General features: G+C 34.4%; 1 protein-coding gene across 18 annotated transcripts in view; it reads left to right on the top strand.

Annotated features, from left to right (window-relative positions):
* The window catches only part of DCAF6 (DDB1 and CUL4 associated factor 6), a 140,600-nt gene that overhangs the window by 119,981 nt on the left and 6,948 nt on the right, over positions 1–13,671 (top strand). For all 18 annotated transcript variants that reach the window (XM_078356344.1, XM_078356341.1, XM_078356339.1 and 15 more), the window contains 3 exons: positions 9,058–9,196; positions 11,011–11,167; positions 11,796–11,884. In XM_078356344.1, the coding sequence (XP_078212470.1) occupies positions 9,058–9,196; positions 11,011–11,167; positions 11,796–11,884 (385 nt within the window). The remainder of the gene's footprint in view (positions 1–9,057; positions 9,197–11,010; positions 11,168–11,795; positions 11,885–13,671) is intronic.

Genomic DNA, 13,671 nt, shown 5'->3' with positions numbered 1-13,671 from the left:
TCTGCCTGTGTGCCTAACCACAGTCATCTGAATTCCAGACCCAGAAGGAAAGTACGTGTTCACCACCAATCACGTTATTTTTACAGTCTAAGCCAGCTGGCCCCGCAGGGTTGTGTCCCAGGCAGGCAGAGCAAGGTAGGGAACATGCCAAAAGTCAAGTTCCCAGACACCAGCCAAGGGCCAGCCTTATAAGCAGACCCTTCTAAAGATAGCATCAGACCTGCTGTTCCTTACCTTTGTTTACTAATACATCATAAGGCAAAGAATCAAATTTCTTCCTCCCCGTAAAAGAGCAGAAACAGCAAGATAGTCTCTGGCAACACATCTCTCTCACTTATTTTAGATACTTGTAAAGATATCTATTGAAATGGCAGAAATTCTAACATACCCTTTTTTGTTGATAAAGCTATTAGATAAGGCTAACATGTTAATAATGTCTTAGTTCCTTGCCTGTTGCTTACGATAGAATACTTCTGGGTAATTAATAAGTAAAAGAAATGTATTTTTTACAGTTATGGAGGCTGGAAAATCCAAGGTTGCAGGACCACAACTGGTAAGAGCCTTCTTGCTGGCAAGGGCTCTGCAGAGTCCCATGGTGGTGCGGGAAATCACACGGTGAGGAGGCTAAGCTCAGGCATCTCTTCCTCTTCTTATAAAGCCACCAGTTCCCACTGCCATGATAACCCATATAAGTGGTTTAATAATTATTGAGAGCAGAGCCCTCATGATCCAGTCACCTTTTAAAGACCCCACCTTTCAATACTGCCACATTGAGGATTAAGTTTCACCGTGAGTTTTAGAGGGGACATGCAAGCCATAGCACATAGCTTTTACTATGAAATAAATGTGTGTTTTAAAGAACTTTAAACATTTATTTAAAAAAAAAACATTTTTTTCTAGACTCTTATTTATAGGATTCAGTTGGACTGAAAACATTTTAACATTTATAATTTAAATGTAAGTTTTAGCTTCACCCTGTCTGAATAATCACAGATTCTGTGTAAGAAAGTTCAAATTAATGAGATTTTCTTTTCTGAGAACTACTAAGCCAATATAAGAAAAATGTATACATAGTATAAATTAAAAGAACTTAGTGTTTTTAACTTGGTATACTGAAGATATTCAGTGGTATTCAGAATTATAATGAGCATTTCCAATGAGCTATAAATAAATGGAATTTAATTTATTCTTTTAATATCTTTTTTCTTTCTTATTTGTGCCTGGGGAATGCTGCTTTAACACATACCCCTAGCAACTTTGATTCTTATAGCAAAGTTTTATAGCTACTATGAAAGAAGAGACATAGAAATGTAATAATTGTTGCAGAAATTCTTCTATTGAAGGAGATGGTGGTGAGGATAGCTTTCCTATGTTTGTAAGAATCTAGATCTTCAATATTTGAATTGAAAAAATCAAGCTCAAGTTTTTTCTTATAATAAATTCACACTCAATTTATTTTTGAATGGAATAATTTAATTACAGAATTAAGATGAAGGTTACGTTTGTCCAAAGTGTTCTGATACTCTAAAATGTGGTCACAAAATTTGGGAAATACTACAGTGTGTATACCTCCTTTTGGGATTCACAATAACCTGTAGCATAATAAAGCCTCTGAGAATGCTTGCAGCAAAGAAACCTTTATAAGCTTTATTTAGTGCATCATTTCCACACTTCCTTTATCATAAGCCTATTTTGTGGAACACCTACAAAAATCCCCAGTTTGAGAAACACTCTACTTCCAGATTATTCTAACTACATTCTAGACAAGTATTGAATTAGAAACCTAGACTAGGGGAGTCTTTTATTTCCCTGTCGTGTTTCACTGTGTGTTTCACACAGTAAAGAATTTCTTTCTACAAATTTATTCAAAATTTTCCTGCTATAATTCTAGTCATGTTCTTGTGTTCCGTCCATAGTACAGTATCCTTTATATAATAACCTTGTTTGGTAACTGAATTACTTAAGTCATTTCATTCCCCGTCTATCCTCTCCTAATCTTTGATTATGCTCTTTTTTCCACCCTAAAAAGTCTTTGTCTACTTGTAAGGTATTTTAATAATACCTATAATATCAGTTAATTTGTGCCATTCTACCTATGTTTAATGGCATTTTATGAAAGGGTTTACAGTGTTGAAAATGATAGGCAAAGCAATTCATATTTTTTAGTGTTATTAATTAATTTCTGCTTATATTTTAGCCTAGTTTTTTTTTAACTAAATGTGACTAGTACTATTTAAAGGGGTTTATAGACTGTCTCTGGTTCATATAACTTCCTACTTTAACCTTGGAGTTATCTCATGAAATTTTGCTGACCATTTAGAAACAGGTTTTCTGGAATATGCAATGGTAAAATAAAATATAAAATCAGGAGTATAGGTTTTATTTTCTTAGGTTAGTTGTACATCCTTCAGATTTGCTGTGTCTTTTTCTCCATTAAATGTTTCTTCCGAATAGAATAATAACTGATACTTTGAGCTGTTTTATTGTTGCTTTGAAATTCCTGGATAATCAATTTTTTACCTATTATTTTGTTACTTTAATAAATCTATTATGTACTAGATACTCTTATGGGTGCTGGTGATAATGAAAACACACCTATCCTCCTTGAGCTCTCAGTTCAGTGGGATACACAGATACATATACATAGTTCCAAGACAGTAATTCCATTGACAGAGCTTGGCAGGGCTTTGAGTGTGTTAAGGGCCCCTAATCTAATCTGAGGAAGGGGAGAATTGTATTTTTGTAATTCTTGGTTTGTGACTCACTATCATTGTTAGTTCATACTTGGCTCCTTTTCCTTCCTTCCTTCCTTCCTTCCTTCCTTCCTTCCTTCCTTCCTTCCTTCCTTCCTTCCTTCCTTCCCTCCCTCCCTCCCTCCGTCCATCCCTTCCCTCCCTCCTTCCCTCCTTCCTTCCCTCCTTCCTTCCTTCCTTCCCTTTCTTTTCATTCTTTCCTCATGAGCCCACCAACCAACCCAAGAACTAAAACACTCGCTGTTTAACTTAAATCTACCTGTTCTTCCTATTCTGTCCATCTGCCTAGCACACCAGTGGTAACCAGTGGCCTCAGGCTATGCTTATCATGCCTTGCTTTAAAAAAATAAAACATAAACATATAAATGTCAAAACACATTTTTTACTCACTTTTGAACTTGACATAAAAATGATGTCATTCTGTATACAAGACTGGGACTCTTTTTCTCAAATATTATCTTAGTATAATTCATCCATGTTATATGTAGCTCTTGCCCAAGCATTTTCACTGCTATCTAATAATCCATGTTTGACTATACAGTTTATCCACTTTTCCGTTAATGGCCATTTAGGTTGTTTCTAGTTTTTGGTATTATTAACATTGCTGCTTTGAGCATTCTGAAATATTTCTCCTGAAACAAAGTTATTCGTGGGTATATACCCAGGAATGGACCATTTACAAAATAATTTAAAATTGTTTTCTAAAGTGAGAGTGTAAATTAAATATATTTAACAGTATTTTTTTTAAATCATGTTTATCCACATCACTGATTTTTGTTGTCACATATCTTAATTTTTCTAATTCATTTGTTTACAATAATATATCATGGTCTAGATGCTCATTGCCCAATTTACAAATAACATTAAGCATCTCATGGTTTTCAGCTTGATCTGGTTTTCTTTTTTCTTTTTTTTTTTTTTTGAGACAGAGTTTTGTGCTGTTGCCAAGGCTGGAATGCAGTGGCGCGATCTCAGCTCACTGCAACCTCTGCCTCCTGGGTTCAAGTGATTCTCCTGCCTCAGCCTACTGAGTAGCTAAAATTACAGGCACCTGCCACCACACTTGGCTAATTTCTGTATTTTTAGTAGTGACGGAGTTTTACCACATTAGGTAGGCTGTTCTCGAACTCCTGACCTCAGGTGATTCACCCGCCTTGGCCTCCCAAAGTGCTGGGGTTACAAGCGTGAACAACTGTGCCCGGCCCTGATCTTGTTTTCAACTGGGTTGTTTTAATTGAGTTGTTTTTCTTTTCCTTATTGATTTATAAAAATTATTATTATTATTATTTTTTTTTTTTTGAGACGGAGTTTCGCTCTTGTTACCCAGGCTGGAGTGCAATGGCACAATCTTGGCTCACCGCTACCTCCACCTCCTGGGTTCAGGTAATTCTCCTGCCTCAGCCTCCCGAGTAGCTGGGATTACAGGCTCGTGTCACCATGCCCAGCTAATTTTTTTGTATTTTTAGTAGAGACGGGGTTTCACCATGTTGACCAGGATGGTCTCGATCTTTTGACCTCGTGATCCACCCGCCTCGGCCTCCCAAAGTGCTGGGATTACAGGCTTGAGCCACCGCGCCCGGCCTATAAAAATTATTAACACATTTTTAGTGCTCATCCACTATTATGTATTAGTGTACACGTATGTTTTTTATTTTATGATTTTTTTTTCAGTCTTTAGGCTTTTTTTTAATGAACCATTTTTAATTTTCATGTAGTTAAATTTTATCAATCTTTTATGCTTATCGCTTTCTTTTATTTACAAAATCCTTACCTACCCTGGAATTTTAAATTTTACCTATATTTCCTTTTGAAGTTTTACTTTTGACATTTATATTACTAATTTATTTGGAACCGATTTTTGTTTATAATGTATATGTGTAACTTTTCCCTGCCCCATTTAAATAGCCAATCTTTTCCCCCTGTTCATTTATGAAATGTTGAATTTTCCCAGTGATCTGCTATCATACCTATGTCATGTTACAAAGATTTATATAACACAGATCTGTCTCTAGGTTGTTTTGTTTCATCAGACAGTTTATCTATGTCAGTACCATAGTTTTGTAATTATTAAAGCTTTATAACTGCTAAGACAAGACCCTTTCTTATTTTTTTTAGAAGGATTTTGGCTGTTCTTTGTCCTTTGGTTGATTTTATAATCAACTTTTTTTTTTGTTTTTTTTTTGAGACGGAGTTTCGCTCTTGTTACCCAGGCTGGAGTGTAATGGCGCTATCTTGGCTCACCGCAACCTCCGCCTCCTGGGTTCAGGCAATTCTCCTGCCTCAGCCTCCTGAGTAGCTGGGATGACAGGCACGCGCCACTGTGCCCAGCTCATTTTTTGTATTTTTAGTAGAGACGGGGTTTCACCATGTTGACCAGGATGGTCTTGATCTCTTGACCTCATGACCCACCCGCCTCGGCCTCCCAAAGTGCTGGGATTACAGGCGTGAGCCACCGCACCCGGCCATATAATCAACTTTTTAAGTTCTACAAAGAAGTCATCAGAATATGCTTATAGTTGTAATAAATCTATAAAATAAATTAGGGTGAAAATTGATTATCTTTACAGTACAAAGTTATGTCTACATTTATTTAGGCCTTTTTTTCTTTTTTCCTTGAGACAAGGTCTTGCTCTATCACCCAGGCTAGAGTGCCTGGGATCACGGCTCAATTTAGTTTCTGGCAATCCTCCCACCTCAGCTTCCCAAGTAGCTGGGACCACAGACATGTGCCAACACCCCTGGCTTATTTTTTATTTTTTTGTATAGATGGGGTCTCACTATGTTGCCCAGCCTGGTTTCAACTTCTGAGCTCAAGGGACCTTCTGTCTTAGCCTCCCAAACTGCTGGGATTATCTGTGTGAGCTGCTGTGCCCAGCCTAGGCCTTTACAAAATGTCTTTCAGTAACATTTTATAATTTTCTGTGAACAGATTTGACACATATATTTTATGACTTAAAGACACTTTCTGTTGCTGTTACAAATGCATTCCTTTTAAAATTTATGCTAATTGTCCCCTGCTGATATTTAGAAATGCAGTTAACTTGTATATGATTATATATCCAGCCACATTCCTTTTCTATTATTTGCATTAATTGGCCCATAGATTTTTTTGAGTTTCGGTTTTTGTTATTGTTTTAAGAGATGGGTCCTTGTTTTGTCACCCAAGCTGGAATACATGGCATGATCTTAGCTCACTGCATCCTGTAACTGCTGGGCTCAAGCCATCCTCCCACCTCAGACTCCCAAATAGCAGGGAATGCAGGTGTGTACCACCATGCCCATGGGATCTTACTCTGTTGCCCAGGCTGCCCTCCTTCGTCAGACCCCCGAGTAGCTGGGATTACTGGGATGAGCCACCCTGCCTGGCCTAGAGCATACTTTTTAAATGAACATTTATGTTTTGATATAGTTCTCATTATTATTCATAATTATTACCACCTCATTTACTAATAGAGCATTAATTTTGTCCATATGTCTTGTTTTAAATTATTTGAAGCCAAGCACAGCGACTCATGCCTGTAATCCCAGCACTTTGGGAATTTTAGGTGGATGGATCACTTGAGGTCAGGCGTACAAAACCATCCTGGCCAACATGGTGAAATCCTGTCTCTACTAAAAAATTAGCCAGGCATGGTGGTGCAGGCCTGTAGTTCCAGCTATAGGGAGCTGAGGGAGGCTGAGGCAGGAGAATTGCTTGAACCTGGGAGGCAGAAATTGCAGTGAGCTGAGATCCCACCATTGCACTCCAGCCTGGATGATTAAAAAAAAAAGATGAGCTATCATCTAAACTTTTGTCACATAATTTTTCTTCCCATTTATAGCTCTTATGTCCTTTGGCTTAGCAACACAATTATTTCCTCTGCTACCTATAACTCTACTTTCTTAGCAAGAGTTTTTTCTTTATTGATTTCTTGCTAATCATGTATTTGTAACTGATTCATTATTCCTTTTTCTTTCACTTCAGAAAAATGAGAAAGATCCAAACATATGTCTTTTAAGTATGCCTCTTTCGAGAACATTTGACCTCTCTATCCTTCCCATTCTCACCTCCCAATCAGAAAGAGATAAACTAAACATGTCAGCTTTTCTGGGAGTTTCTAACTGTCTCTAACTTTAAAATGTATGTGGAGATTCCTCTTTCTTTGAGATACTTAGCATAGAAAAAAAGTTTTTAAAACGCTTTTTAAGTAAGTCTATTTGGCTTAAGGTATACCATTTTATGAAAATAAGTATCTTTTTATTATGAAACTAGAAGTATATGTTACATAATTATTTTAAAAATTGTTAGTCACAATTTAGTGTCCATCTTTCCAAACCCTTTCTATGCATATATAATTTTATTATACGAATTATTCACTAGCCTGTATTTTAGATTTAGCAATATAATGTTGATATCTTTCATGTGGTTATTTATGGATCATTCATATCCTTTCTAATGGTTGCATAAGCATTTCATTATATGAATGTGCCATAATTTATTTAGCCTATTCTTTTATATGAATATTTAGATTATTTCCAGTCTTCCTCTATTACAGTTGTACAGTGAAAAAAAAATTTATGTATTTACATATTTAAGTTTTTTTATAATATACATTTTTAAAAGTTACATTGCTGAGTCACAGCTTATATTTTTTAATTTCTCCTCAAAAATATATTTTACTGGAACTTTACACTGTGGGTGGGAGTGTAAATTTATACAGCCACTTTGGAAAACTACAAATAGATCTTCATTTTGGGAGTATCTATTAAAACAGAACATTATGCACATACTGAGGTCCAGCAGCTCCTCTTCCAGGTATATATCCAATGTAAATATGTACATAGTTCACCAAAAGACATACACAGATGTGAAGAGTAGCCTAATATTAGTAATCAAAAAAGGTAATAACCCAATGTCCACCAACAGTAGAATGAATAAATATAGATTAATATATTTATACCAAGTAATACTCTGCAGCAAAAAGGATGAATGAACTACAGCTAAGTACAACATGGCTGAATCTTACAAACATAATTTTGAGCTAAAGAAGCTAGGCATTAAAAAAGTGTAATGTATTATTCCACTTAATTAAAGTTCACAAGCAGGCAAAATTAATCCATGATATCAGAAGTCAGAATAATGATCTCCTTTAAAGGAAAGGTAATGATGGAAATGATGGGCACTTAGGAGACCTCAGGAAATCTGGTTATACTGTTTCTCAGTACTGGTGCTGATTAGATGGGCCTGTTTCATTTGCCAAAATTCATTGAGCTTTTTACCTTATGATTTTCAACTTTCCTGTATATGTGTTATATTTCAGTAGAAAGTTTACGGTATCTTTTTTATGTGTAAAAACCACTTTCAAACTCCTGTCAGTAATGCCTGTTTTCCTGAACTCACCACTCTGATATACGTAAAAATCTTTTCAATATAATAAGCATAAAAAGAGATCAGTTTTTGTTTTTACTCTATTATTAGTGAGACTGAACATCTTTTTAAATATTTAAGTGTCATGAGATCCGTTTTTCTTAGTGATTTGTAAACTTTTTAAAGATTATGGACATTTAGTCTATTATGTATCAAAATATAATATTTTAAATGAATTCAAACTGACAAAATTATTAAGTAATATCATGTGTTAGGAGAAGTTTCTTCTAATACTTAAATCAGTTTTTAAGAGTCATTTTTTCTTCAGTCCCAGTTCTGTCACCAAATCATTTCTTAGGAGAGTAAAATCTGCTTCATTAGTTCCAAATCCTTAATATGGAGTCCATAAAGAAGATGCTATTTGAAGGTCTTTGTTTCATTGCTTATGTATTAATATTTATTCTTTTTACTTAGTCTGTTTTTGGAACATCTTTAAACAATATTTTAAATAAAATCTCAAACTAGAAGTCTATTCACTGCTATTTTATGTTACCCTTTATTTCTTTTCATTTCTCTTTATGCATTTTCTTAATGTGGAGAAGAGGAGAAAGACTGTTGGATAAAATTTGTTATATTTGTAGTAAAATTGCACATGAATTTTGTCTGTATTATGTTTTTATAAAATAGCACCTTTAAACACCAGTGTGTCGCATGCGATTTCCTTTACTTTTCAACTAGTACCAAATTTCTAAGTGATCTCTTAACTAAAATACTTTGTTGTAGTAACTCAACTAGTCTGATGTCTCACTGTTGTGTCTGCCTTTTTATGCTTTTGGTTGGGGGTGCCTTATTGAGATAATGTGTTTATGTATTTCCTAGACTTACTGTATTTTAATAAGTTTCTTATTCTTTGTGAATGCTTTTATTTATTTTTGTTTTTTAATATGTAATTCATAGACGCTCTGCTGTTGCCCGTATTCAGGAGTTCTTCAGGCGGAGAAAGGAAAGGAAAGAAATGGAAGAATTGGATACTTTGAACATTAGAAGGCCATTAGTAAAAATGGTTTATAAAGGCCATCGCAACTCCAGGACCATGGTACCAAATGTTCTTGGCATTCTTTGGTGAAATTGCAGTTTCATGCTATGAATCTTTTTCCATAATAATTTATCTTCATATATTGCCAGTGGGATTTCAGTATTACACTATTGAATCTTTAGTTATCTCTTTATCCAGCTATCCAACATGGTTCCTTTAGTCCTATAATATATTGTGAAAGACAATTTTTTTTAATAAGAAGACTCTACTAAAAAAATATAGATTAAAAAAAATTTCTAGTAATCATTGCTTTTTTTTTTTGCTCTCTCACATTTGCTATCCACCTGAAAGGTTTCTGGTAGACTTTCTTTTTTTTAGCTTGTATTAGCATCCTTTGTTAGTTTTGGAGAGAAGGATATGGATTTATAAGTTGATTGCAAAATATAGTCAGGCCACTTTCTACCCATTTTTAAGATTGACAAGTGAAAATTTGTTTTAATGACTTACCAGATGAAATAAGAATAGACCAGAAAGATCTCTAAGATCTTTTGTAGTTTTTAAAACTACAGGTTTCTATACCCCATGTAATGTTAATTACTTAATAAGAAAATTTTTTGAGATGACTAACATGTTACTCTGATCCCCTTCATATCTAGAAAGTGTTGTTTTCCTCATATTCATTGCATCATCAGAAAGTATCTACAGAATCAGTTTTAATCCATATATACTGCCATATTACCTTTGCTGATGAATTTGTGTCTTGCTTTCTTTAGGATCTAGGTAAAAAAATATTAACTTTGGGGTGGGGAAGTAATTAGCTGTTTCTATAACTATCATTACTAGTAATGATTTACTCATTTTTAAAAGGTTACTCATTATTAATAGAAGTAATCAATTTCTATTTCTGTCATTGTATTGCCTAAAAGTTAGTATTAAGATAATTAGGGGGAAGAATGAGAAGAGAGAAGATAAGTAAATGTAGCGATAGCTCAAATAATAAAATTGCCTCCCCTCTTTTGTGAGAGTACCGAAAATGACAAAGTAGCAGCTGCAGGTGAAATTATTTAAATCCTCGTTTGAAATACAAAGATTTTTGATGTTTCACTCATGTGCCTTCATTTAAAAGTGTCATTATAATGGTTCCAGTATATCATATGCCTTTGATTCTGCTTCATAAAAGTAAATATGTTTCTATCTTTCTCAGTTATGCTAACTTGTAATAGCTAATGAAAAAATTGGTGCTTTCTATTCTTTTGCTTTAAAGCAAAATACTAAAGACAGTGATTTCCTTTTCTGTGAATTATTTCATTGTCTTATAAAGCTAAATTGGCACAATTTTTGGACAGTTCAACCACATATATATAAATTATCATTGTACTGTACAAAACTCAGAAATCCTATTCATTCATTTAGCAGTTAATAATTAAGTACCTATTGTATTCCAATTACTGTTTCAGGTGCTGTAAATATAATACTGAACAAAGCCAAGTCCCTGTTCTTACAGGGGATTTTCCATTACTTACTGCCATCTTACCCTTGCTGATGAATTTCTATAATAATTTAAACAAGCTAGAAGGCAGACTTTTGTCAATTTTTTTTTTATAGTGAGGGGATCTTGCTTTGTTGCCCAGGCTAGTCTCAAACTCCTGAACCCAGGCAGTCCTCCTGTGCCTTGGCCTCCTATAGTGCTGGGATTACAGGGTCAGCCACTGCGCCCAGCCATCAATTTTAATTTTACTATTTTCTAATCCAGTTTTTTAACAATGTAAGAATAAAAAACAAAACAAAACCATGAAAATTAAAAAAATTAAGAATAGCATAAATCTTTGTTTAACAACTTGATTTGAATTTTTAAATAATTTTTTAACCCTTAGATAAAAGAAGCCAATTTCTGGGGTGCTAACTTTGTAATGAGTGGTTCTGACTGTGGCCACATTTTCATCTGGGATCGGCACACTGCTGAGCATTTGATGCTTCTGGAAGCTGATAATCATGTGGTAAACTGCCTGCAGCCACATCCGTTTGACCCAAGTAAGATATCTTTTCTAAGATAAGGGCTAGAAATCATTTGTATGACTCATCAGTCATACAAAATTGATTTTTTTAAGTTGTTGATAATATAAGAATAATTCAAATTATCTGACTAGGCACCACTAGTCAGTTATAGCTGTACTTGAGCTTCAGACACACTTATAATTTGCTTTGTGCACAAAGTAAAAGAAAATAAGTTAAAAAGTTTATTCTCCCAATATTTATTCTACATTTTACAAGTTGTAAGAGGTTTAGTGCAACTGAACTTTTTACTGTTTATCCAAATTGAACATCCAGTCATTTTTAGTCTTCAAATATCTGAATTAATTTATCAGAACAAAAGAGCATTGCTCTTGTCTTCTGTTTGTAATTGCCCACGTATCTCATAAGAGAACAATGAATAAGTGACTTCGGCAATGAAGCTGAGTGACTTCAACATGGTCTTAAAGTTATGTTCTAGGATAACTTTTAGGAAGCTGTCAAAATAACAGTTAAATGTATAGCATACAATTGCTGTTCAAGTTCCGTTTTTGGGATATACATACATACATATATGCATAACATAACCACATCTTGAATTAATGGCATCTTTCTAGGCTTCATATTAATATGTAAATTTTATTTCTAGTTTTAGCCTCATCTGGCATAGATTATGACATAAAGATCTGGTCACCATTAGAAGAGTCAAGGATTTTTAACCGAAAACTTGCTGATGAAGTAAGATTTTTATTATACCTACTATAGACCATATTTCAATTTGTTCCTAAAATGCTTCCCTAAGAAAAATTCAAACAGTTTATTATGAGTTGCTAACGTGAAACAAGATAATGCAGTTAAGTAGTTCAAATTTTAAGAAAAAGAAAAATTAAGAAAAAAATATGTCTATAATACTAGGGAGGTAAAATCAAAATGGTAGCTTACTAATTATAATATTGATCATCAGTAATACCAGATTAGGTGTATAGTAGTTTAAGAAAAATAGATCTGACCGTTCGTGTTATTACGATAAAGAATCACACACAAGAAATTCTGTCCTTTTAAGAAAATAATTTCATTATAGCTGTTTTCTCCAAAAGCATACCTGTTTTTTTCATTTTGAGTATAGCTATTTTTCCATTTTGAGTTCTTTTTAAAAAGGAAATGAAACTTTCTCTTTCAGAATTAGTATATAGCAGAACATATGATTGGAGAATCTTTATCATTATATTTTAAGATTTTTTTTAAGCTTGTTTAAAACAGTATTTTCAGCCTGAGTTCTTTGGATCTGTATATTTCTTCTGGGATTGGGAGAGGGAAGGTGGATGACAGGAAGGCATAACTCTAGCCTTTATTCCCCAACTTCAATTAGGGTTTTTATTTGTGGGTTCTCATATGCTATTTCTTATGAAAATGAGAGAATCCATTGATAAAAATGTTAGTAAATTGGAAAACCACTACTCTAGAAGACTAACACTGACTGTTTGTAGCACAGTTCCTGTGTATACTTTCACTCATTGAATAGATATTTATAAAACACTTGATGTATGTTATATGCGATGCTGGGTTTAAAAGTTAAATCCCTACACTCAGAGTTTGATGGGAAAGACAGTGTAAATAACTAGAACATACTGTAGTGGGATCTGTGTCAGTCAGAGATAGACACATAGTGTTTTGGAAGCCCACAGTATTTTGGAACAGCTGTATTTGTAAATGGGATAGATGGGAAGGAGAGGTCTTCACAGAAGAAATAAGAATTGGACAGAAAGAGAGTAGTTCACCAGGCAGACAGGGAGCAAAGGAGCACTTGAGACAGAAGGATTAGCATGTGCCAAGGCATGAGAGGATAGATGAACCCATCAGTATGCCTGGAACATGCACATACATAAAAGTAGTTCAATCAAACTAAACAGGAAGGTGAGGGTAAGATTATAAAGGGCCCTGTGGGACACCCTAATAAGTTGGGATTTATTATTTCATTATTGGGGAACCATTGATCATAGTAGCATCTTTCTCTTCCTCTCATACTCTTTCTTCCATCCTTTTTTTTCCTTTGCCATGATTTTGCTTTTCAACTTTTTTCCTTTGCCCATGGTTACATACTGGATCTTTGGATGTTCATGGATATTCAAGTAATCCTATTCTTGTTACTTAAGACTCATTTCCTTGTTAACCCTTGCCAAAAAATTTATTTTTCAAGACTGCTCTGCCTCAGTCAAGGTAACATCTTCTCAAGGGATTCAAGTGGCCCATGGATAATCATTGAATTGTATCGCATCACTAAAATGACCAGTTCTCCTATAGGGAAAACAAGGAGCCAACAAAGTAAATCGCTTGGAGAAACAAATTGCAAATAAAATCTAAATTAAATTCTTGAATGTTTTAAGTAGCCTCAGAGTTTGAGCTTTGTTTTTCTGCCAGTTGAATGAGTTGTGTTCTCTGATCTTCCTCCTCTAAATGCAAGTTGCTGTGATTATTTGGCATTGAATAGACTTAAGGCAGAAATATAGACATCAGATGCATAAAGA

This window comes from Callithrix jacchus, chromosome 18 (genome assembly GCF_049354715.1).
Source record: "Callithrix jacchus isolate 240 chromosome 18, calJac240_pri, whole genome shotgun sequence".
In the NCBI taxonomy this organism is placed as follows: domain Eukaryota; kingdom Metazoa; phylum Chordata; class Mammalia; order Primates; family Cebidae; genus Callithrix; species Callithrix jacchus.
The sequence above is the reverse complement of the archived record's forward strand: the minus strand, read 5'-3'. Positions and strand labels throughout refer to the sequence as shown.